The 23,233-nt window shown below is 40.4% G+C and overlaps 1 protein-coding gene across 1 annotated transcript in view; it reads right to left on the reverse strand.

Annotated features, from left to right (window-relative positions):
* The window catches only part of USP22 (ubiquitin specific peptidase 22), a gene marked incomplete at its 5' end in the record, with an annotated part of 107,719 nt that overhangs the window by 16,558 nt on the left and 67,928 nt on the right, over positions 1–23,233 (reverse strand). The window contains 2 exons of the mRNA XM_084270873.1: positions 5,337–5,484; positions 12,180–12,349. Of these exons, the coding sequence (XP_084126999.1) occupies positions 5,337–5,484; positions 12,180–12,349 (318 nt within the window). The remainder of the gene's footprint in view (positions 1–5,336; positions 5,485–12,179; positions 12,350–23,233) is intronic.

A 23,233-nucleotide genomic window follows, 5' to 3' on the forward strand; every position in this document is an offset into this window, starting at 1 on the left:
ATACAGTAGAAAGACTGTACAAGACATTCTTCACCTTTGGAAAAAGTTCACTTGCAACCTTTAAAAATTACATGTGGGTTTTCAAGAAAAAAATCTACTGGGTTTTATCCCTGCTTTTAAAACTCCACTTTATCTTTTAAAAGGAGGAAAAAAAAAAAGCAACTGCCACATCCCTGTGATGTCACCCTTTGAAACATTATCTCCCTCTGCTTTGTTTCAAGGGGGCAGAAAGAAGGGGTCAAGATTTTTCACCGGACCACAGGTAACATCCCTGCTGGACCCCTCTCACAGACAGCCACTCCCACCTACGAGTACTCCCTTTCCAATTACACAAGTCAATTAGGCTCAGTGACGAGAGGGTCTCAGAAGAATATCCTGCAAGCTTGTTCCCAGCAAAACAGAAGGGCATTACCCACTCAACATTATTTCCCATGACATTTGGTTGGAGAAGAGGGGGAAAAAAAAAAGAGACTACCACCTACTCACACTTGTCAATATGTAACAGATGCTAAGAGGAGGTATATTATGCAGCTGAGAACTAGAAGCTGCTAGATTGTTGTGCTCAAGTTAAGGTTCCCTTCAACATTTCTGTCTTACCAAGTAGGTTTTAGTTTCATGCATTTTTATTTTTAAAGCTGGTCATAATCCCTATTAGAGCAGCAGCTTTTTGTAAGAGATTGGTCAGCAGAAGACTAAAACCAAACTTGAAAATACATCAGCATAGGCACTGCTGTCACAGAATGGCAGAAAATGGAGTTTAAACAAATTAAATGCAACTATTTTTAAAAGAAAAGCAGAAGTCACTACTGGATCTGTGCAGTTACTAGGCGTATTAACTTGTGTTCAAACAGACACACATTTAATATGCTACTAATGGCAAATCATATGTAACAGCTGCAAGAACAGCTACAGATTCCATTTTAACATTGCTTTTGCAATAAAAACGCTTTACCTCCAACTTCTATTATGTATTTTAAATAAGAAGGAATCAAAAAATTAGCAGGTTTTAGAAGGTGCATTTATCAAAACATTATGTTAACTCTTCTGCTTTACTTCAGCCCCCACTGACCTGAACATGTGCTCATTATTTTTATGACAAAGCAGTGTACACATACATTTATATGGATCGTACACAGCAGATGACATGTTTCACAAGCATATGCTCTATCAGTTCCTAAGAATATCATGCAGGATTCAGAGAAAAGGAGAGTGGTTTACTCCCAAGCCTCAGCACAGCATTCTTTTTTTCTGTCATGATACCTAGCCACCAAGCTTTACATTTGCTTCGCAGCATTCCTTGTTAAAGATGAATACAAAATGCTTCATGCAAACCAGATAAATGAGGAATAATCAGCTTTAAAATACTATGCTGCTTTTTGTTAGGCAACTGAATAAGGCTGGCTGAATGAAGTCTGGGATAAAATTACAGGATTACTTCAATTTTTCTATCTTGCTTTTAGAGCCTTTGTGTCCTGATGCCCATCCCTGCCAGTCTGTTGCTTGACTGTTGTTGCTCTTGCAATAAAATAAAATAAAAAACTACCACCAGTGATTTTGCTGGGCTGAATATTAGCTTCTGAATTGCAGTCTTGCTCCACACAAGAAAATGATTTTGGTCAAAGTTTCTCCATGTTTGACTATGTCTGAGACAAAGTTAGTATACTACAAAGCCTTTGGATGGCTGGAACGTCATTCTCTTGGGATCTGGCAGAATTAGAACCCTGAATTTCTTCATTAGCACTGATAATTAAGATGCATCTGCCATGTTGACTAAAAGCTGACCTAATGCTTTACAGACTAGGTAGAAATACCCATTATTTACATTCTTCTAATGAATGAAGAGCCCTGGAACTCCACAGGAAGAATGTGGTATACCTAGTACTTGTTCTTCTCTGTAGAGTCTAAGAACGCACACCAGAAGCAACGTACTCATGTCTGACCATTTTCAGCACCTTGTCTAATCCAAACACATTCAGCACCTTGTCTAATCCAAACACATTCAGATACAAAAAAAAAACCCAAACTAAAACCACAACAAAACCAATGATAAAGATCAAAAGCAATACATGCAAAGGTGGCTGTTACCTACACAGCAAGGCTGCTTATAACAATACTCCAGTGAAGAAGCTGGCATCTGAGGGGAATAAGGTCTGAACCTCATTTGGAAGCTTTTATGATGAGAAGGACCACAAATGCCAATGTACAATGACACTGCAGAACTCTGAGCACTATCAAACCAGCAAGAGAGAATGGAATAGCACAAAATGCAGGTACAACTTTAAATGTCATTTATAGTAGCAATGTTGGCAAAAGAATTCAGATTGAATAACACTCTTGCTTTTTTTAGCTGGAGTATGCATTTAAGGACAGATCTTGTGCACGCTTTGGTTGAATGGTAGAGAAAGAGGAGTAATTAATAGCTTAGGGTTGTTTTTTTTTTCCATCAAATGACTTTTCCACTTAGTCCATCTTTCTCCAGCTGCTGGAATGAAAACCAGTGACGGACAGGCATGACAGACTGGATTCCTCTTATTCAGAAGCATCTGACATTACTCCAGCAGCACAGAGGAGCCCTGTAAGTGTTCACAATGTGCCCTGAACTGATGCCACAGCTCAACACAACAGTGCTGGCACAAGGAGAGCTATCACCCCCATGACATGATTTACAGGAGTGATCATGCAGGTATCCTCCTGGGCTTCTAAAATTTCACAGATGCTACTATAACAATGTATATTTTCAACCAGAAAGAAAAAAACCCCACACAAAACAAACACCAACCAAAACAAAACAACTCCCTGGGCCAGCAAGCACCTACAATGCTATCAGGGCAGCTAATTTTATGCTTTGCAGGATGCCATCTTACAGAACCTGTATTTATATGCACATTAAAATAATTTCTTTTTCCTAAATTAGGCAGTGAGAGGTATCAATAATGAGCTTTCACAGCTGCTTCTGACTTGCATTAGGGCACTTCCTACAAAGCTGAGTAAATGGAATGGAAAATGGATAAACGACCAATGTCAGCCAAACAGGTATCACTGGATATTCATACAGTTCTGAGCAAAAGGATCACTTGCTCCCTTGGTGCCTGAAGCCTTGGTGATCATGTATAATGGCCAAAAGCTAGGTATTTTGGACAAAATTTTCCCCGTGACTTTATTTTACTTCACCATATGTTAATTGTAGAACTTGATTACTATTGACTGGAAGATTTAATTAGTTTGTGGTTTTTATTCAGTAAAATAAATATTTAATATTGGCAGGGTGGGCATTAATTGCTTATTGTAGCTTTAGGACACACTCTCACTATTAGTAATAATATTTTACATATGTATAACTTTCTCATTACAGAGCAAACGAGTTCGTTCCACAAGTGGTTTATCATCACCAAACTTGACATTCTGGTTTGGTTCCCACACAACTGCTCAACCTCTTCTTTTAAATTACCGTGATGTGGTACAGAATATTTCCTGTAGTTTAATAAAAACCTGTTTCTTCAGAAACAGAAATTTGAGAACCCAGGTGCACAAACATCAAGGATCTAGTGCTGATGCCTTCCCACCAGTACCACTGTAATGGCTTAGTTATGTCCATGCAAGTAGCTCAAACCTAGGGATAGCTACTAAAAACTCAATTTCAGTCCTCATACTAATGTAAATGGTACCTTTTCTACAGCCCAAAAAAGATCAGTACTAAAAGTGCAAGACCCCCCCACCCCCAATTCAATTCAAGCTGGCTAAAGCCATTATGAAACTTGGTACCAATACAGAACTCAGTGTTTTCAACACATCTGTGATACCCAAAGGCTGTAAAAGAATCCACACACACATACATGCTCTTTCCAAAGAATGCTTCCAAAGTGTTAGGACAGATTACAGCTACACTTTCATTCAGGCCAGAGAGGCCAAACAGAAGCATCAGTGAAGGAACTGTTGGGAAAGTTTGATGTGGTAAACAACTGCAGAAGATACATCAGATGGATTCTTCATTTAAAGCCAAACCACGCTTAAAAGTCTTTTCATAGTCTTTATCCATTTGAGAAGAGTGCAGGAACCTTTACTGCTACAAGTTTTTCCTTTACAATTTTAAGGAGAAAACACTCCTTCACGAGCTGATCAGGAAGTACAGAAGAATCACAACTATCATTTTATATCAAAGATGATGAAAAAGCTTCAAGATTTGTTACAGAAACCATGAACTACTTCTGTTTGCAGCCAAGTTTATTCAGTGTTAAGAAGTGAGAGGTCAGTATTTGGACAGAGTCTATTCCTTACAGTACTTCAACACTAGTTTCATTAGGCTTATTGAATTTCAGTTAGTGATTGTCAAATGACAGATAGCAATAATTACAAAGGGACTGTTCTGTGTACTCCTGTCCTTGGAAGTACTCTTCTTGGAGATTACTCTTTTGGAGGACACTCATTATGAATCTGAACAAGCACATCTGCTACCACGTAAGGCTATTTCAAAGATAAAAGCAAGACTTCAAAACATTTCAAAGAAGCAGTAGCAGCCTTCCCTTTGATAGTCCTCTGATAAGCTGAAAGACTAACCTCCAAGTGCCTTTTCTAATAGCACTGGAGGAAAGTTGAGTGCTTTAAAGCTATTTTTAGTGACTAATGATTTTTTGGGGTGTTTGTTTTGCTAGTATCAACCCTACTATTTCCCCTTACAAAACCAGTAGAAAATTCTGTGCTTAAGTGAATCAAGCTAGATCAAACATTGGCAGATTGGGAAATTTTCAGTTCAGATTTAGTTCAGTTAACTAACATGGTGATATCACATGGAATTATGCATTTCAAATCAATTCAAGACTTACATACTTCATCTCTAAATGCATGTCATTGAGTATTTTTACTGCACTGTACATTTATATACAGACACTAATAAAAGATACCAAAACCAAATACTATTTAATTCACATTTCTGTAAGCCACGTGGCATCATAAAAAACAGTAGAAGAATATTTAAGTAGAACAGCCATAGCCTCCCCTGTTATTTTCATCAGTCCCATGACACACTGAGTAAGACTTCTAACTACTTCAAGTATAAATAGAATTAAAAAATGGCAATTTAAAAGAAAAGACAGTGACTCACAACCAATAAGAGAAGAACAAGATGGTGATTCAAATCAATGTACAGGCTTGTCTGCTGCTAACTCTAGGAAATTTTTGACAGTGGGAACAGTTTATTTATTAGTGTTTTCCTTTAAGTCTACCAAACATTTTAAGAGGAATTCACTAAGACTAGAAGACAACTTGATTTAAGAAGAGATTGTTCTACCTCCTTTTGATCCAATATTCCTTGTTGATTGAAGACTCAGTACAAGCCTTACCTTTGCAGTGTCTGTGTAGCACATCTAATGCAGCAATGAGGAACTCGTGTGCATCTTGTTGCTCGTACCCTGCTAAATGCCGTGCATGAGTCCATACCAGGTGCAATAACCTATATGGAATGTGAGGAGATCGGTGCCCAGAGTAAAACTGCTCAAAGCAAAGAAAAGGACACGACTGTTAACAAGTTACACAGCCTTAGTGCATTTAAATATTAAAAACTTAAACGAGTGTAATTAGTCAAATCAATTTAAACCATTTAATTCTGATAGCCTTAATAAAATAGAGACAGCTTTTTATTGCACACTACTGCAGAAGTAACTGTGGAACTGAGCACCTCAATTTTCTCCATTGAAACTCCTTTTGTAATGGGTTAGGCTAAAGTTTAAAAGAAGGGAGGGTGGGGAAGAAGGAACAACACTCCAAGTTGCCTCATTTGATACCACTGTGTTTTATTAAAGTAGCCTGGGGGAAAAAAAAATCCTACAATTGCAAGAGATCACAAGTTACCTGGCCACAAAAATCAGGACAAACACTGAAGATGAGAATATTGGATGCCAATTGCCACCCAGCCCCTGACCCAAGCCACGGCAGCCTTCTGCCTCCAACAGTGAGCACAGTCTTATTTCACAGAAAAAATTACAAGCAGGACAGCAGCCTCACACCAGGGTCGTTGTATGGCTACTGCAGGGCAAGGCTGGAGAAACAACTTTATTCAGCACAGCAGTTAGCAGAGCTGAAGGAACCACTTCCTTCACCTCTCCCCAAAGTCAGCTGCCCATTACTGCTCCTGAAGGGTGTCACTGCCTAAAGATCTGGTCCTGGACCAGCTCCTGCATCTGCTTCTTAATGTGCTTCAGTCAAAATCTGATGAGCTGGCTGCAGTAGTGACTGAAATCGCCCCAGGTGATTTTGCCAGAAGCATATTACAGCCTGCACAGACAAATTATTCAGTCAGCAAAACCGTAATGTGAAACACCACTGCTGAGTGGTGACACACAGCTGGGGAGGTAAATCAGCACAGAGGAGGAGGACAGATAACTGCCTGCAGAAATTCATGCCTTGGGTTGGGTTTTTTTATTTGTTTTAAAAATAAAAACCAGCCAGGTGCCAGTTAAAAAAAAATAAAAAACCCCAACTGTCAATCCTCCTTTCCCCACTGAGGGTCTGTGTTTCCCCAGGTTGAGAGGTTCCACCCCATCCTTTACCCTCTCTCCATTTCCATCCAAGTGCTACTGCTGCAATTCTTTAATCTTCTTGGGTCCTCACTTCTGCTGCCAGTTCCTGCACCCAGCATCTGAGACTACAGCTAACAGCCCAAGCAAACTGGTTTCTGTGTCTTTTCAAGAACCCCTGCACCACAATACCAGTTCCAAAAGCAAAGCAGAGATGCTGGTGGTGTCCCTGCAGGGAGCCAAGGAGCAGCCCAGGAGAGTTTTTTCCTTGGCCTTCAGGTTGTATTTAAGAGAGTAACGTTTTATTTTTAGTAAGTGAAAATTTGTAAGTCATTTTGCCTTCCCTAACCTTTGGAAAAGGCGTTTGCCAGTAAAGACTGCCTGCAACACCACAATTATGTTTTGCCAAGATCCTATCAAATCGATGGCGGTTTATTTTCAGTTGCTCTTCCCAAACCAAAGACAGTAAGCAGCAAATACACAGGTTATAAAAAAAACCCCATTAAACCCCCAAGCAGCATAGAACTTCCCACTCTCACTGGAAAAGCAAGCTTCCTTCCCCAGCTCTAAGTTTCTCCCTGCCCAGACAAACTGTGCTACAGACCCACCCAGAGAACACATCCCGTACGTTATGGGGCAAAAAACAGCTCAACCTTTTCATCCAGTCCTCCCATCTGCAGCTTTCCTTGCACAGAAATCTCTTTATCACAAGGCCCAAACAAGAAGATTTGCCTCTGCAGCCAAGCACCACCAAATGCTTCTATAAATAACGGGATCAATAGTTAACTCCGATGCCAACGAGAATGACACCGAGGGACTGGAGCAGGAGTATGGTAATTGAAATCTGCTGACGCAGCTGCTGCTCAACATAATTCAGGGAACTGCAGCAATAAAACTTCTCTCTTCTGTCACTCCTTACAATTAGTCCCAGAGCTCTCTGGTCATTTTAACCAACAGCACTCTCTGTAATTACTCCACTGCAGACACTAGACCTGCCAGCAGATTTTACGTTCTTCCAGTGCTTCATTAGGATTAGAAGAATCTAACAAGAAGCTTTATCAAACTATTAGCTATTATCACACAGATACTGGAAACACAGCTCGTAAGGATGCTGTTGAATGTATGGAGAGGTGGGGGAAAGCTTCACGATGACTATAAATCAAAAATGAGACAAAAGAGTCTCAGCACATTCAATAGCAATATTTTAACTGGAATGTGTAAAACATCCATCCCATCTCTGCCACCTCCTCGCTGGGACCAGCAGACCCGAGCTGGTCCAGCACAAAGAGGAGAAATCTGTGTAAAACCTTCCTCAATCACCATTATACAAATATTTTACTTAAGTGGCAAATATAAATAACTGTATTTGCAAGTCACCCTTGAGACACTTCAATGGCACAATTCTTCCAAACGTAACTTAAAGCAATTTTTGTTTAAATTTGTTTTCAATTCAGCAGCATCAGTTGTTTAATTATATTAGAGAGAACTACTTCAAAGCAATTTCAAAGTGCCTGGCAATACATTATTTCATTGCTGGTTAGGGGGGAAGAATAATGGAAAAAACCAACCAGGATTCAACCCCCCCCAGTGTTTTTTTTCCACACAACCCGAGTAACAGTAACCTTTTTTTGCACTTTAGATTCTAAAAGGAAGAATCTGTAGGGCATTTAGTGGGCTCTATGCTTTGTATTTTGCATTATTGTTACCAAAAATACACAGATACCAGTTAGGTTTTAAAAAAAGAACAAAACAAAGGCACACCACCACACACATTTGCACTTCTTTCTCTCCCTCCTGCCCAAAACCAGAGGCATGTAAGTTTCCTGATTAGGAGAACAAACAGATACACTTTATCTATTCTGGGCATGTATCAACTAAGCAGTCTCTGAGCTTTGTAATTGACAATTTATGGGCATAAATCCTGACCCAGGCTCCAGTCCAATTTGAGAAGCTAAAACCTCCTCTTAGAAATTAGTTCTCAATTAAGACGCTAAATGCACTGAAATTTAGAATGGATAGAGGGAGTGGGCAATGGACGTGCCTGCCAGAAGGACAGACACCTACAGGAGGTTTCCCCAAAGAGCAATGGCTTGAGGAGTCAGAAAACCTGTTCTGCTTTTGCACACTCTGTATGTTCTCCACTGATTTCACAGAAAAGATTTTGCTCAGTTTGCACAAGCTCTGTATTTTCTACTACAAAATGCCAGGCCTCTGTTTATGCAGAGCACCTTAACTACTTTTTCTGCCTTGTACTTTTGTTGTAGCTTATTTTATACATAAGCCATTTCAACAGTGTACTACCATCTTAAGGTATCAAAGACATAAATCACCTCACTCCTTTTCCCTTTGTCCTGGCTGCTTAACTCTCCGTGTAGTTGTGCTGTGCACTTTCATAGGCTCACAAGAATGAGTAATGATGGGAATAAAGCAAGCTTTGTTCTTTACATCCTGAGTGGATGCACTGCATTCTGCTACATTCCCAGGTAACTCTTGCTATTCCAGTCACAGATCACACTGAGATACAGATCAGCTCAACCTACCATCTCGAATGGTCACTCTGTAAAGGATTGAGATAAACCTTAGGGTGTGGACCACCTTGAAATTAATTTTCATCTGTGAAGCAAAACTAAAACACAAATACCAGGAGGTAAAAAGTAGTGCACAAACCCTTTCAGCCAAAAGGCTCAATGAACGGACTCTGTGTTCTATCTTCCCTCCATCCAGTTTCACCACTATCTGTCACTCCCAAATCCTTTTCACTCCTTTTCTTATGCAGTGTAATTCATGTCATGATTCTATTGAGAAATAGGTTTCAAGCAGCACAAATGAGAATGTTAATTGATGCAGTCAGATATTTTTAAAACAAACAGAGATTCAAGGCTTGGCGTATTTGCAAGAAAAGCTACCAGGAAAAAAACCCCCACAACTCAATTCTGAGAGCCATCTGACACTCATTACTCACCATCAGCCTACTTCAAGGTGGAAGGACTTTGTAGCTTCCTATTTATCACAGAGAAATCACACAACGTATGTAACTAAATGCTCCTAAAAAATAGTGGCCAAGTGTTTTCTGTTTAAGAAAACCAGCAACCCTTTCTCACTGATGTACAGTAAGTTTCATTTAATGTTCAAACAGTCTCATTTTTTCTGGAGAGTTCTTCCTGGCATGCATTCACCAGATCCCCTGGCATTCCAGTTGCCTAAGATCACACCTTCAGAAAAGAAGGGCGGAGGGAAGATGAAGTTAACCCTTGCCCTGATTGATTGTCACTGGGTAAAGAAGCCTTGGGATAACTGCATCAGTTAATCCCGGTGGGAAAGGAAAGGAAAAACAAGACAGAACCTGAATCAAAGGTTCCCCAGTAATTCAATTACAAAGGAATTCCTAACCATAGCACTGAAATCTCTGCTGGTGAGCTTTCCTTCATTCAGACCTCATCTCTGCAAAGAGAGCCACAGGAATCTTCATCATAACCACTACATAGAGTTGGGGCACGAAAGATAACTGGTCTGCTCCAAAAACACCCTTTTGGTTTTAGTTTTAAATGTAAAGAAATTAAAACTCATCAAGAAACTGAGTTTTACAATGAGTACTGAGCTGGTTACAGGCACCACAGTTTTGCTCATGGAGGACTAAGATCTAGTTTTACTTCAAGGTGGTTGAGTCACTTTTTGTTGCCCTCCCAAAGCACTTAGCTGCAATATCTCAACCTGAGCTAAAGACAGAGACTGCCATACTGTCTTCTCAGTCCCACACCACAGCTCTTCCCTCATTCATATACCCTCATGTTGCAGAACATTAATTATTAGGGCTACTGCAAGTGTAGGCATGAATTATGATAGGGTAAAAACAAAGGTTGAGACTCCACAAGTTGTGTGTGAAATTAAACTTGATTTCAATTGAAAGTAATGCAAATGCTGCAGTTAAACCCCATTTTGGATAACAGCCTGTTCTTTGTTGCATGCTTGCACACAGCCTAGCAAGAGGCATCATAGGCCATCAAAAGGGCTCCACATAGAAAACCAGAAATACAATAATTACCTAGACAGTCTCAGTATTTCCTCCAGCCCCTCGATCTCTAAGGTAATGCTCATTTCCCCTTTCCCAAGGGATTTTTTAAAAAATGCACGTGTGTCAACAGGATGCAGTGAAATTCATGGGAATGAGACTTTATACCATGATTTGATGGGAAGACATCAAGATTATAATAGCTCCTTTTTTAAAAACAAACAAGTTTCTATATTAACATTGTACAGAAACTGTATTTCTATAGCATGGCTGATTTTTTTTATCTAGGCAGAGTGGTATTTCCCCATTTAACTGCACATCTGGTTTCAATAATCCTGCAGCTGCTACCTATTGGTATGCCTGCCTTTTGTTTTTACCCCCTTTCCCAGCAGACTCAGGAATAATTTAAAAATAAGTCAAAAAATAAGAACTAGAACATACAACTAATGACTGATAAGCAGCACAAATAATTGCAAATTCCTGTGGGTGTTGAGTACGAGCAGAAAACAACTTGGTACTGGAATGGCTAAGGGAGACTTTGCATTCCATGTGTTTAACTCACCTGTAATGCCCAAAAAGAATAATCTCTGGTGAGAAAGTAGGGAAGTAAAATCAAATTGAAAAATCACAAGATAAAAGTAAAGCTATTTTAGGTTGGTCTCAGTTTGAACAAACATCCATGACAGCATAAACTGAGAAGACATGCTCTGCATACAGACATCTCCAGTTATCTTAAATGCTCTGCAATAGCACATACTGTAGCTTTTAGGGGGATTTGACTAATTATATCTTTTTTATTATTATTTATCAAGAAAGCATACCAATCACTGAGAGAAAGGCAGAGAACTGCATTTGTTTTCTTTTAAACACTCATTTTTAAATTACAAGCCCCTACCTACATACTACCCAGCAGTCCCTACATTACTGATGTGGAATTAGGATAGTTAATAAACCTCCATTTCTGAAGGAAAAGATGGTGCCTGTCTCGTGCAGCCCAGCCCAGACCCACAGAGAAAGGCACATGGCAGAGCCAGTCGCCTGGGTGAGACAGGGCAAGTGCAGCTCCTACATGGAAGGTACAAACTGTACCCACACACTCACTTTTCTACATCCTTCTGGCCATTAAGGGGTTTCCATGGAAGAGATGATAGCAAGGATGTTTCTTCCTATTAGAAAGCACTGAATCAAGATCTTTAAAATATTTATACAGACCTACATAATCCGGTGCCGTAAACCACGAGGCTACAGACCACATAGTATTGCTTTATTCTCACTCCCATTATCACTCAAAGAGCCTGTGACATATTTTCCAGTTACAACTTGCACCTTTAATTAAAGCACACGTTCGGCTTTAGGACTAAAGACTTGCAGATCAGTCTCAGAAGAGCAGGCAGCACTGTAATTATTTCCACTACCAGCTTTGGCTAAACAAGAGTGACTCTTAAGACTATGACTTAAAAGGCCAACAGTTTCCTTTTCAGCACTTGGGCATTTTTGACAGTGGGGTCTCAGTCAGTCTTTACTGCTCTGTTTTGTCACACCTTGAAGGGAAACATAATTTGCATTCCCTTTATATTTGCAAATAGAACACAATCCCTTTTGAGCTGAGAAACAGCCAGCATCTGTGGAAAGGCGATGCTTTTGTGGCAACCAGCACTCACCTCCTGAAAAAGCGTAGACATTTCACAGACCAGACATGAGCTGGGGCTTTGCATTTCACATTTGTGCCTGTCGGAGAGGAAGAAATCTCGCAGCAGTGGAGTGTGGGTAAGTGCCTGGACAATACAGTTCATAAAACATGTGTTCCCAAGATTGATTAGCCCTCGTAGACCTATAAAGACAGAAGGGGGAGGGGATACATAAGCATTATCAAGTTAACAAAACTGCATATTTGCATTTTTATATAGTTTTCACAATATTGCCACAGATTGACTGTATATCTGCAGCTCCAAGTACAGTTTTATATTGCTTCAGTAGGCTATTGGTTTTGATGTACTCAAGTCACAAGCTGCCACAAGCTTTCTGACCTACACTAGGATTTTTAAAAGGTTTTCAGGAAATAAAAATGAAACCTCCAAGTACAGCAATACCAACAGCAGCATTATTTTGTAATGGCTGTTTTGCCGTATGCCACCAATACGTGCCCCCTCCTCAAGCTGATACTTAAGTGCAGTAACAACTGGTAAGTCACTACAGTAAGAAACCAATACATTTAAATAAACTGGTAAGTTTTCAGAGAGTTTAAAAGGCTTTCCCTCATGCAGGTCACACTCTTGAACTATTATAAAGTTTTTGTACTGTTAAATTGCAACAATCATCTTTCTAAGACAGGCAGCAAAGGAAACAGCCCCAAAAAACCCAGTCAGGCTGTGACATCCAGTGCAGACTGAGCTCATCCTCTTTTTTTTAAATAAAACCCAAGATCCCAACAAAATAACCTTAAAGATAAACTCTGAACAACACTAGTTCCACATTTGGTGTAGCTAAGTTAAACATTAATCTACAGTATACATCAAAAAAAAATCAACTTGGCATAAGAGGATTTATCACACCTTAAGTCAAAATGTTCAGTAATGCCCAGAGACGATTTCTTGTGCTTGGAAACCAAGATGCTTAAAGGAAAGCTCTTTTGTTGCACAACAGAAGAGAGGTTAGAAGTGGGGAAAGCTTTTCAGTCATTTGCAAAGTCTAAGTGAGAAGAAAAACATGCTCAAATCCTTGAGTATTCTTCCAAAATGTTAACATAATACCACCATACAGGAGTGCTAAATGAGAAGAGCATCAGGTGGACAAGAATGCTTTTTTTTAATCCAAAACTTTCTTTGAAACAATATAAAATGCACTGACAGATAACAATTCTGATAATTTAAAATTAGCATAGTCCTCTTTTGCAACATAAATAGGATTACTGAACAAACAGTGAGCAAAAAACCAAGATTACTTGACAGAATGAAGAACTTCCTTGCCATTCCAAGGTGTGTGTGTGTGTGGAAATATCAGCTGGCAAATGGTGTAATTAAAAACGGTGCAGTTCCCTTGCAGTACACCAGATAGTGCTCAAAGGGCTCTTTAGCATCTTTCAGCAGGAGGAGGTGTGGTCCAGTTGCAAGTTACCAGAGAGAAACGGCACTGCATCAGCTAGAACTGCATCCCGGGCTGCAGCTGATGGACACAGAGCCCTCAAATTTTCTTTCCTGGATCTACTGCAACACCACCCTCCTTCCAACAGCTTACTCTTGGCTTCTGTTTACTCGAAGTGCAGGACAAAGTTTCTCATTACATTATAGTAACTTCTACCGGGCAGAAAGCTTATTGCAATGATTCAATTTATTTTCATGCTGAGAGGCAACAAGTGTATGCACAACATTAGCAAAGTGTTAAATAGTTAATTTGTTGCAGCAGCTTGAAGTAGTGTGATGCTTCAACTTCATAGGGGATCCTACTTCAATCCCCAGCCTACAGGTCTCTGCAAACCATGTCACAACACAGAGGTGTTCATACTGTGTGAGTGGAGAAAACATTCGGTCAGTACCTCTTGCCTACCTCTCCCCTGTATCTCCCATTTCAAACTTACTGTTTATTTAAATCACAGGCTGTGCAAACAGAAGCCTGGATGGCTCCCTGGACATGCCTGAGATGCAGCATGGTATCCTGAGACGCAGGAGAATCTTAATTTCTACCTAGAAAAAACTGTTCCTTTGGTTAGCAGCAGAATTCAAAGTCAGCTTGCACAGCAGACTAGTGAGACACCAGTAGTACTCCTAGAGACTCACCCTACTGCTTTTCTTCTTGGTCTCTAATTGACCCATCACAAGTAAAAGCAAACACGTAAAGGCAGCTTTTTGGAATCATTTATTAAGCATCATTTATTACATGCCTGTGGCTGGACCTTCTTTCCCTGTGATCACAAGAATCAAATCTTCCTCACAGTTGCCACCAGATGACTAGTTACAGGCATCAAACTCAGACGGTTCTCTTGGTTTAACTCTACTTTCTTGGTCTTTTGGTGTCAGCTTTTCAGGGGGCCTAAATGGAGTGCTTCATAGGCTATCACTTCATGGAATGAACCCAGACAAAGTAACCTGCAAAACAGACAAGGCTGGAATGTGAATACTCCAAACCCTAATAAGAAAGTGATGAATGTAGCAAAACAAGAGAACTTACTTGGCTGAAAAGGGAAAAATGTAAAGGAGCACACATCAATCTTACCCTTGAGGGAACAATGACTGCAGCTGCTATACTGTCTCTTAATCTGGCATTTGAAATGAAACAGGTACAATGCATTCAACTACAGTTAAGAAACTGTGCAGCTAATTGCAGCATCTTGGAAAACATCAAAGCTTGATGTACATCAACTCAAGAGTTGACAGAGCTCAGAACAACACATCCTCTTGTGCTGAACTCTTATGGAAAAAATGAGTTTTGTTGGAAAGAATAGGTAAAAATTAAAGCCTATGCAGCATTCTGGTCAATAAAATACTAAGAATGTGAGAGACTTGTGCCTGCCACACCTATTCCCTTCCCATTAATAAAGCCTGGCAGTATTTAACTGGAGTAGTCGGCATTGCGACACGTGGGTCATAAATGAACAGAAAAATTATGTGCTAAAACCTCAAATGCAGCAGCCCACTTTTGCTAGCATCAGTCAGTGAGTGGGCTGCATTTATACAGAGGAGCAGGCTAACTAAGGACTCTCAACAGGATCCAACCTCTAGTAATAAAGCTGGGGCAGTCTGCACACTTCTGCTGCACTTCACAGCGTTACCTTTATTTGTTTCTTATGAACTGTTTCTGAAATGAGCAAGAGCAACCCGAGAGAGGATATATTCTGTATACACGTGTGCTCTTGTGATAAGTGGAGTCAGCAGAAAAGCACCATTTTACTTCTAAACCTTGCTGATGTAAATGTAACTATCAGAATAAATTCCTAACACTGGCAAGACAGAATTATCACGTATGGTATAATCATAGAAAAAGAAAATACTGTTTAATCATCATGCACTGTGTATGACCACTACTCATCCTGTCACATGCTGGACAGGCAGGATGTAAGCAAAGCAGCAAGGACACTCTACTCCTGCAATGCCTTGGGCACAGGTAAACCCATCTGGGAAAGTCTTTTTATGCTTGGTCTCAAGATTAGGTTCTAAGCAGCTGGCTTACCTTCCTCAGCTTCAGCTCTTCAATCTTCTTCCAGTTTTCTTTTTTTCAACTGCTCAAAGTAATAGATCTGCAATACTGGGCAACAGTGTTTGTTGTGATGCAGGGAGATCTAGAACACTGGTTCTGCAAGTCCACCCACGCAGGCAACATGAGAAAACCAAAACAAGATAAGGAAATTCCACTTCTCTGTGAAACGCAACTGTAAAGCTGTTAAAGGTGTGGAAGGGGGTAAATGAGAGGACCACACAAGAATACAAAACACAGAAAAAACAATCAGGTGATGTATCGCTCTCCTATAAGAGGTTCTGTTTGTCTCTAAGCCTAGGCTTTGTGCTGGGAGAGGACTGACAGCAGACAAACCAGTCTGAACAAATATTATCACACAGAAATTGTGATTTATTTGAATGAAGGTTCTGGAAGCAAAAACATAGGTCACTGTATCATGCAACTTGGTGAGGCAACCAGGAAATGATTCAGATGCACTAAAGCACTGCCAACTTGAGATCCTTTTTACATTCAACACAGGTTAGCAACACCTCAGAGTAATTTTTTGTCCCCTGCCCCCAACCCTCCCAGTTCTGCATCTGGTGTTAATGCTCCTCCAAAGCTCCATCAGACAGCACCAAAAGCCAGTGCAAGCTGACCAAGTGCTCACTGAAGCATCTGAAGGGAGTTCAACACAACCCTTGTGAACAGCCTGACACGGCAGCAAGGAGTTCTAGAACAGCTCTGGGGTTTCACGCTATGTTCATACAACTGCAACAGGATTTGAGAGCATCTTCATGGCAATGTGTTTCAAGGCAGAACTGCCTTATTTCTTTATACCTAAAAATTACAGCCAAATTGTCTCTTGGCACTCCAGTTTCAGGTGCAGACCATAAATGTGTTACCAGACCGTACCTTTTACAACCGCCAGCCCCAGCCAGACCAACACACCACTGTTCCACCTGCATGCCAGGAGCAGCATCGTTTGGCTAATGGAGTTAGTGGCAACAATCATAGTAAAAAGATTTTTAAAGAAAGAAAATAAAAATCTTCTCATTTCAGAAAGCCAACAGTCTGCAGATATATGGAATTACAGATCTACACAGGAAAACCAAAACCAATGACATTTGTGACATCAGTCATCACGAGTTATCAAAAAAACCTAAACCCAAAACAGAACCATGAAGTTTTAGTGGATTTATTCCACAGCACTTCAGTTGAGGCATCCTTCCTAGGTGGCTGCATGAACCACACGTGACTGCAGAAATACTGAGCTGAATGTATCAGAAAAGATTTTTTCAGAGGTTTTTGCAGAACACTTTTTACAAACTTACTGGTTACACGCTCAGGTAGTGAATTACTCTGACAAGTTTAAGAAAAAGCTACATAAACATTTTTACTGCAAGCGAGTTTGCAAAAATTTTAACCACATGATCTTAAAAACTAACTTCACAATTCAACGTCTCCATTGCCAGCAACTGCCAGCAGGCAATCTACCATAAAAGAAAAAAACCTCTAGGGGGGAGAATTTAAAAAGAGGTGTTTGAGCACCACCTGAGTTTTCTCAAATGCATAGGTTGCATTCTTTAAATTCAGAAATCTTTACTGCTTTACTTCAGAATCTGTAAATAATGAATTTGTTTTCCCTTTGCATATTCCTAAAGGGTACAAGCAAACAGTTTGACCACCTGAAATTCATGTTTTAATTGGAAAATTGGTGTAAAGTTCTCAAAGTTACCTTGAAATTCACCTGTGCCAACCACATTTTGTACTTTTTCCACTACTTACACATGATAGAAGGCAAAAGCATTGATTTGGTCAGTAATAAGCCACTGTATTTAGGAATTATGCCTTCTTTATACTGCAGAAACACATCAAGACAGAAACACTGCAAAAACAACATTCAAAAATAACACAGACCCCAAAGAGCTTCGATGCAGAGCACAGACGGATGGAACACATTCATGTGAGCTGGTACATGGCTGAACTGAAACACCTGTCAACAGCTATGCTGTAAGGCTTTGCTAGGAGGAAACAACAGGGAAAGCTTTGCTACAGGCTTTGGTTCCAGTGTCTGTCAGAGGAGCATATCTAGGACAGAAGTGAATGAAACGGTTGGGGACTTCCCCACCTCATTTCACCTATGCTTCAACATGAAATAAAAATGGTTGGTTTTAGGTCATGTCAGCAGTAACACTTCAGGCAGATGTACTGAGTTTGAGAAAAGAATTTAAACAAAAACTTTCTGCAAATACGAACTTTGAAACATCTATAAAGTTTCAGAATATGTATGGTCAAGAGCTACTAAAAACAGCACTGAAATGAACATGCTCTGCCTGGCAGCAAGTTAAAGGCTGTACATGTAGAGCAGTGATTTTGCAGCAAGTTACATACTTGCAGACAAATGATTTCCAAAAAAACATAAACATTTAGGAGACAGAAAAGGCAGAAGAAACTTGATAAAGAAAATGCTTAATGCTAAACCAGTATGAACCACTCAAGATGCTGAGCAGTTATAAACTGCAAGGAAGACAACAGGCATTTGCAAGAGGCTAAGCCTGGTAACACTGTGGATCCTTACTACACTGAACCCCTCTCACAGTTTAATATCAACACCAAGCTACAGAAAAGGTACTAGAAAGGGAAAAAGGGTACAGGGCTTTGAAGGCTACACAAACAATTTAGTTAAAGGAATGAAAAAGATGTGGTGAGATCCAGAGACATAAAAATAATGAAGCAGCCACAAAAATGTTCCAGGAGCTCCCACAACAAGAACAAGCTCCATAACATTCAGGAACACCACCAAGATGATGAGACCACCCACCCCCTTTGAGCTGTGCTGAGCTGCGAGACCAGGGACACTGAGGCTGCAGCACCAGAGGGCTTCACACTGCAGCTCCTCCTGGTTCTGACCCCCTTACCTCACAGGCTTCATAACTCTGCTTTCCACTGAAACCACCTCCCCACGTCACCACAGGCTTTTCCTCACCAGACACATCCTGCTCCATTCTGCTGCAGATCAGCATAAGGTTACAGACTAGATGCTTATTAACACCCTCTTCCTCAGACCTTGGGATCCCCAGCAGATGAAAGCTGGGACGATTGCTTGAGTAAGTGCTCTCCAAACAGATTCACTGATTCAGACTGGTTATCAGTAAATCTTTTTTTGAAATAGACTATTTTTACTAGAAACAGTTAGCAATTAATTACATAAAGTAGCAAAGAAGTTAAGATGAACACTCTGGGCAAGAATCTTTCCTCTTTTGGTAAAACTTCTTTTTGAACCAGGTAAAAATGTGCTCAAGTTCCCCTGTGCTTGTTTTTCTGACTTGGCTCCTTTTCTCCACTTATTCAAGGTTGTCAGGTTAGTCATCCTGCATTTTGAATCCCTGTAAATCCTGTCTAAACCAAACCACCTTCCTTGAGCTATTCCACCACATCCCCCCACCATGTTCTCCCAGCCCCCTCAAGCTAGTCAATCAGAGAGGGACAACCTGGGAAACCTCACTTCGTGATATACAGCAAAATTGAAACCATGTATATTCTATACGTAAATGAAAATATTTCCCACTATTATCCTAGTATCTAAATTATAAATTATTATCCCATTATCTAAAAATATCTATAAAATACCATGTATATATGTGTGTGCACTTCAAGATACGTAGGCCACACTGAAGCCACGCAGTTCTGGGAGTCTGGTAGGATGAAGGATTGTATTTAGATAATACTGTTATACAAATTTGGATTTCTTTTTCCTGTTTTAATTACAAACATTTTCATTTGGCAGTGACAGAAGTCCAACAGAGAGGTAGCCCTTTCCATCCAGAAGCCCCAACACACACACACACACACCACACTTCAGTGCAGCTGGAGGACACATTCTTTAGTTTGAATATCTGATCTGCACAGATTTCATTAAGGGAACCCTATTAACTCCATTCAGTAGAGTACTGAGAACAGAAAGGAAGTTTATCTGTATTTAGACAGGGTAAGCCATGGCAATAAGCACACAAGAAGAATGAGGTGGATTTTTTTTCCCCTTACAGATATGATCTAACGCCAGTGTGTTTCCCCACCACTACCACCCTTCTGGGAAGCCCTAATTTGAGAACCAAGGTGCAAAAGAAAACTAAATTTAAAATGTAGACACTGAAAATGCAACCAGTCTGTAAAAGACTCTGAAGAAAAACATCTGTTAATAGAGCAAAAATAAATTACAGGACGCTTTTAGATACACTGCATAAGCACTGCATGCATTTACCCAGCCCTAACACAGGCAGAAAGGCAACTCCAGGCCAAAAGCTTTTCTGGAAGGGAAAGAAAAGTTTCTTAGAAAAAAGCAGCATTTGCATTCTAAATAAAAGCCCATCTTTAACCTCCCAATTTCTGGCAAAAGGATTCTGGATCACTGTATTTTTTCCATTACTACTGAAATAACAGATTGCACAACAGAAAAAAAGTTTGCTTATGTGTACAAAATGAAACTGGCCTTGAGTTTATTTCCAGTTGAAAATCCTGGAGTCAAGCTACAAAAGATGGTTCACTGGAGGAAAGAAGTGTATGCCAGAGTGGCATGTGCATAGCAAAATCATTACCTGTTCAAAGAAACACAATACAGTAAGTACTCCTCTTCCTGTATGTTATCATCAGCACCAGAAGACAAAGAGGATTTGGATGGACGAGTTGCCCAATCCATGAAGGTCTCAGTTTGGTATGTCACTGGTGTGCAGTGGGATCTCACCTCATCACTGCTCTGGTTACCTATTAACATCACTTCACCCAGAGGCCAAGATGGGTTGGTCGGGCCAGTTAAAGGAATTAACCAGACAGTTTGCTCTGTAGCTGAGTAACTGATAACTCAAAACAAACCAACCAACCAACCAGGAAACACATCCCATACACTGAATGCAAGTCATGACCTTAATCAGATGCTCTGCCATTTACTTCTTAAGGTACTCATTACTGGCCAGGGTGGATTTGCTTTTACAAGAAAGTCATCATTTCCTCACCTTTCAGATTGCAGATTGCAAAGTGGTTCACAAAAACTGAAACATGTCAGGCCCTTTTCACAGTTTTGCTGTAAGAAATCCCTCACATTAAGTGCTGCAACTGAATGGCTTAAGCACTTCATTCAGTTTCACATGGCAATTCAAAGGTTTTTGGTTTGTGGGGTTTTTTTGTTTTGTTTTGTTTTTTCTTTGGTTTTTTTGTAATTTCTGGCTTATTTGTGTGCAACTGGGCAGTTCTGGAGTGACCTCAACATTCACTGGAGACTCTCCAGATTTCTCCTTTTTTACAACGTGTTCAGACTGCCATTCAAAAGCAATTGTTTCTATTCTTTTTCTCCCTTAAATTATCAAAGAAACCATGGTAAATTACCAACAGGTAACAACCTACCTACAATGAACTGTCAGGATACACACCCCCCCTGATGTTTGTGGCATCTGTTCAGCACTAGTGAGGAACATATTCTCTATGAAGATGACCTAGTTCATCTGCACCACAACAAAAAGACCCAACAGTACTGGGTGTGTGAAGGTAAGATCAAGTGGTTTGGACCAAGTAAATGCAGTTACTTTCTGTAGGCAAGCAGAGTGCCTCTGCACTGCGTGGAAGGCTCCTTACCTTGGGCACAGCACCACATGCACATGCTCATGGTGTTTACAGACCCACGCTGGCACCACACATATTCATGCCACTCAGAGCCTAAGCTGAATTTGCACTGGCTTCACGTGGACCAAGATACCAATCATGTTTCCAGCATTTAGTTTGTCCCCACCCTTCTTAGCAACTCACTGTTGTTCTTCAATAGCTTCAGTGGCATCACATACTGCGTACTTACAGAAGAGACAAACTCTATCAAGATAGGGCAAATGTAATTGGAAGACAGAGTGGTAATTCAAGAGCAACTTGTTAAATGGGAGAAACTATCTGAAATCAATTAAATTCAATAAAAACAATTGAAAAGTAGGAAGCAAGAAAAATTAGGTGGACAAACACAGAATAAGAAGCAACGACTAGAGTAACCCGACCTAAATGACTTAATACCATGCTGTAGTCACAAGACAAACAGCATTTTGAAACTTAACAGGACGGTCTGGGAGGTAATTATTCTGTCCTGGTGATGGCAAAATCTCATCTGTATGGTGCCTGGGATTGAGCACCCATTTTAAAGATATCTATACAAACTGGGTAAAACTCAAGAACAGGAGTGAAAATTTGCATTAGATTAATAACTGAGACTGGAGATACAACTGAAGAGCCCACTGGTTGGGTTAATTAATTAAAAAAGATAGTGCTGATGGAGGAACAGCGAGGCTGACAATTTTCAAGTATGTTACAGGCCACTGTAAAGAGAACTGTAATTAACTCTTGTGGCCTACCAAAGCTATAATAAAAGAAGACTGAACTTACAAGAAGTGAAATTTAATTAGATATTAAAAATAATTGTCTCCGAAAACATTGCAACAAGGGAGTCTGGGACTCCCAGTTGCTGGAGCAGTTCCAGAAGCAGCTCTGTAAGCCATCAGGAACAGCCCAGTGCATGGACCCGACTCAGAAGAGGTGTGCAACACCCCCTCCACTATTTCATCCCATCACTGTTCACACATCCAGGTTCATATTACAGTGTGATACAAAACACAGGAACCAGGTCTGACAGGGAGGGGGAAGGTGAGGGCATTTTCACACAACAGACAAGCCCATCTAACAGCTCTAACACTGATGCCAAAAGGGACGTTCCCCTTGCACTGAGCTGGCATCTGCTTGACTCCACAGTGAAATGGTTCACCTTGGCCGTCTGACAGGAAAAGCAGTCTCACCTTCAGGGGATGAACTCATCACTTGCAAACAGTGTTGAGTTTGACCTGTTTGTGCAGGTTCATACAGCTCACTGCAGGTGAGGGAGGGATGCAGGAACTCCGGGCTGTTAACCATCCTCTATGTCATTTTTAGACTACATGGGTATTCTGCATATGAGCTTTTGCATTTGTGGCTCAATGTATCCATCATTCATACACTTCAGTAATGCAAAAGTCACAGGATAATGCAAAGAGATCACCTGGGCCTGATAGTTCAAGTTAATTCCCTTCCTGTCATACCTGTGTCCTGGTTTTGTGGGACAGAGTTAATTTTCTTCTCAGCAGTTGGTATGGGGAGATTTGTTGGATTTGTGCTGAAACAGTGTTGGTAACACAGGGATGTTTTAGTTACTGCTGAGCAGTGCTTACAGCCAAGGCCTCTTCTACTTCTCATGCCCTGCCAGAGAGAAGGCTGGGGATGGCATGGGGAGTACAAGAAACCAGGTGTGGACACAGCTGAGCCCAGTGACCAAAGGGATATTCCATACTATACAGCATCATGCTAAGTATTTAGGATTGGGGCACTTGGTCAGGAGACAGCCACTGAGCCATTGTTTTTCACTTGCACCACTTGTTTTTATTGGGGTTTCTCTTTTTGTTATTTTCCTTTTCATTATTCTTATTATTGTATTTTAATTATTAAACTGTTCTTGTATTGAGTCACGAGTTCTCATGTTTACCCTTCCAATTCTCTCCCCAATCCC

This window comes from Gallinula chloropus, assembly GCF_964237585.1.
Source record: "Gallinula chloropus genome assembly, chromosome: 15".
NCBI classification, from domain to species: domain Eukaryota; kingdom Metazoa; phylum Chordata; class Aves; order Gruiformes; family Rallidae; genus Gallinula; species Gallinula chloropus.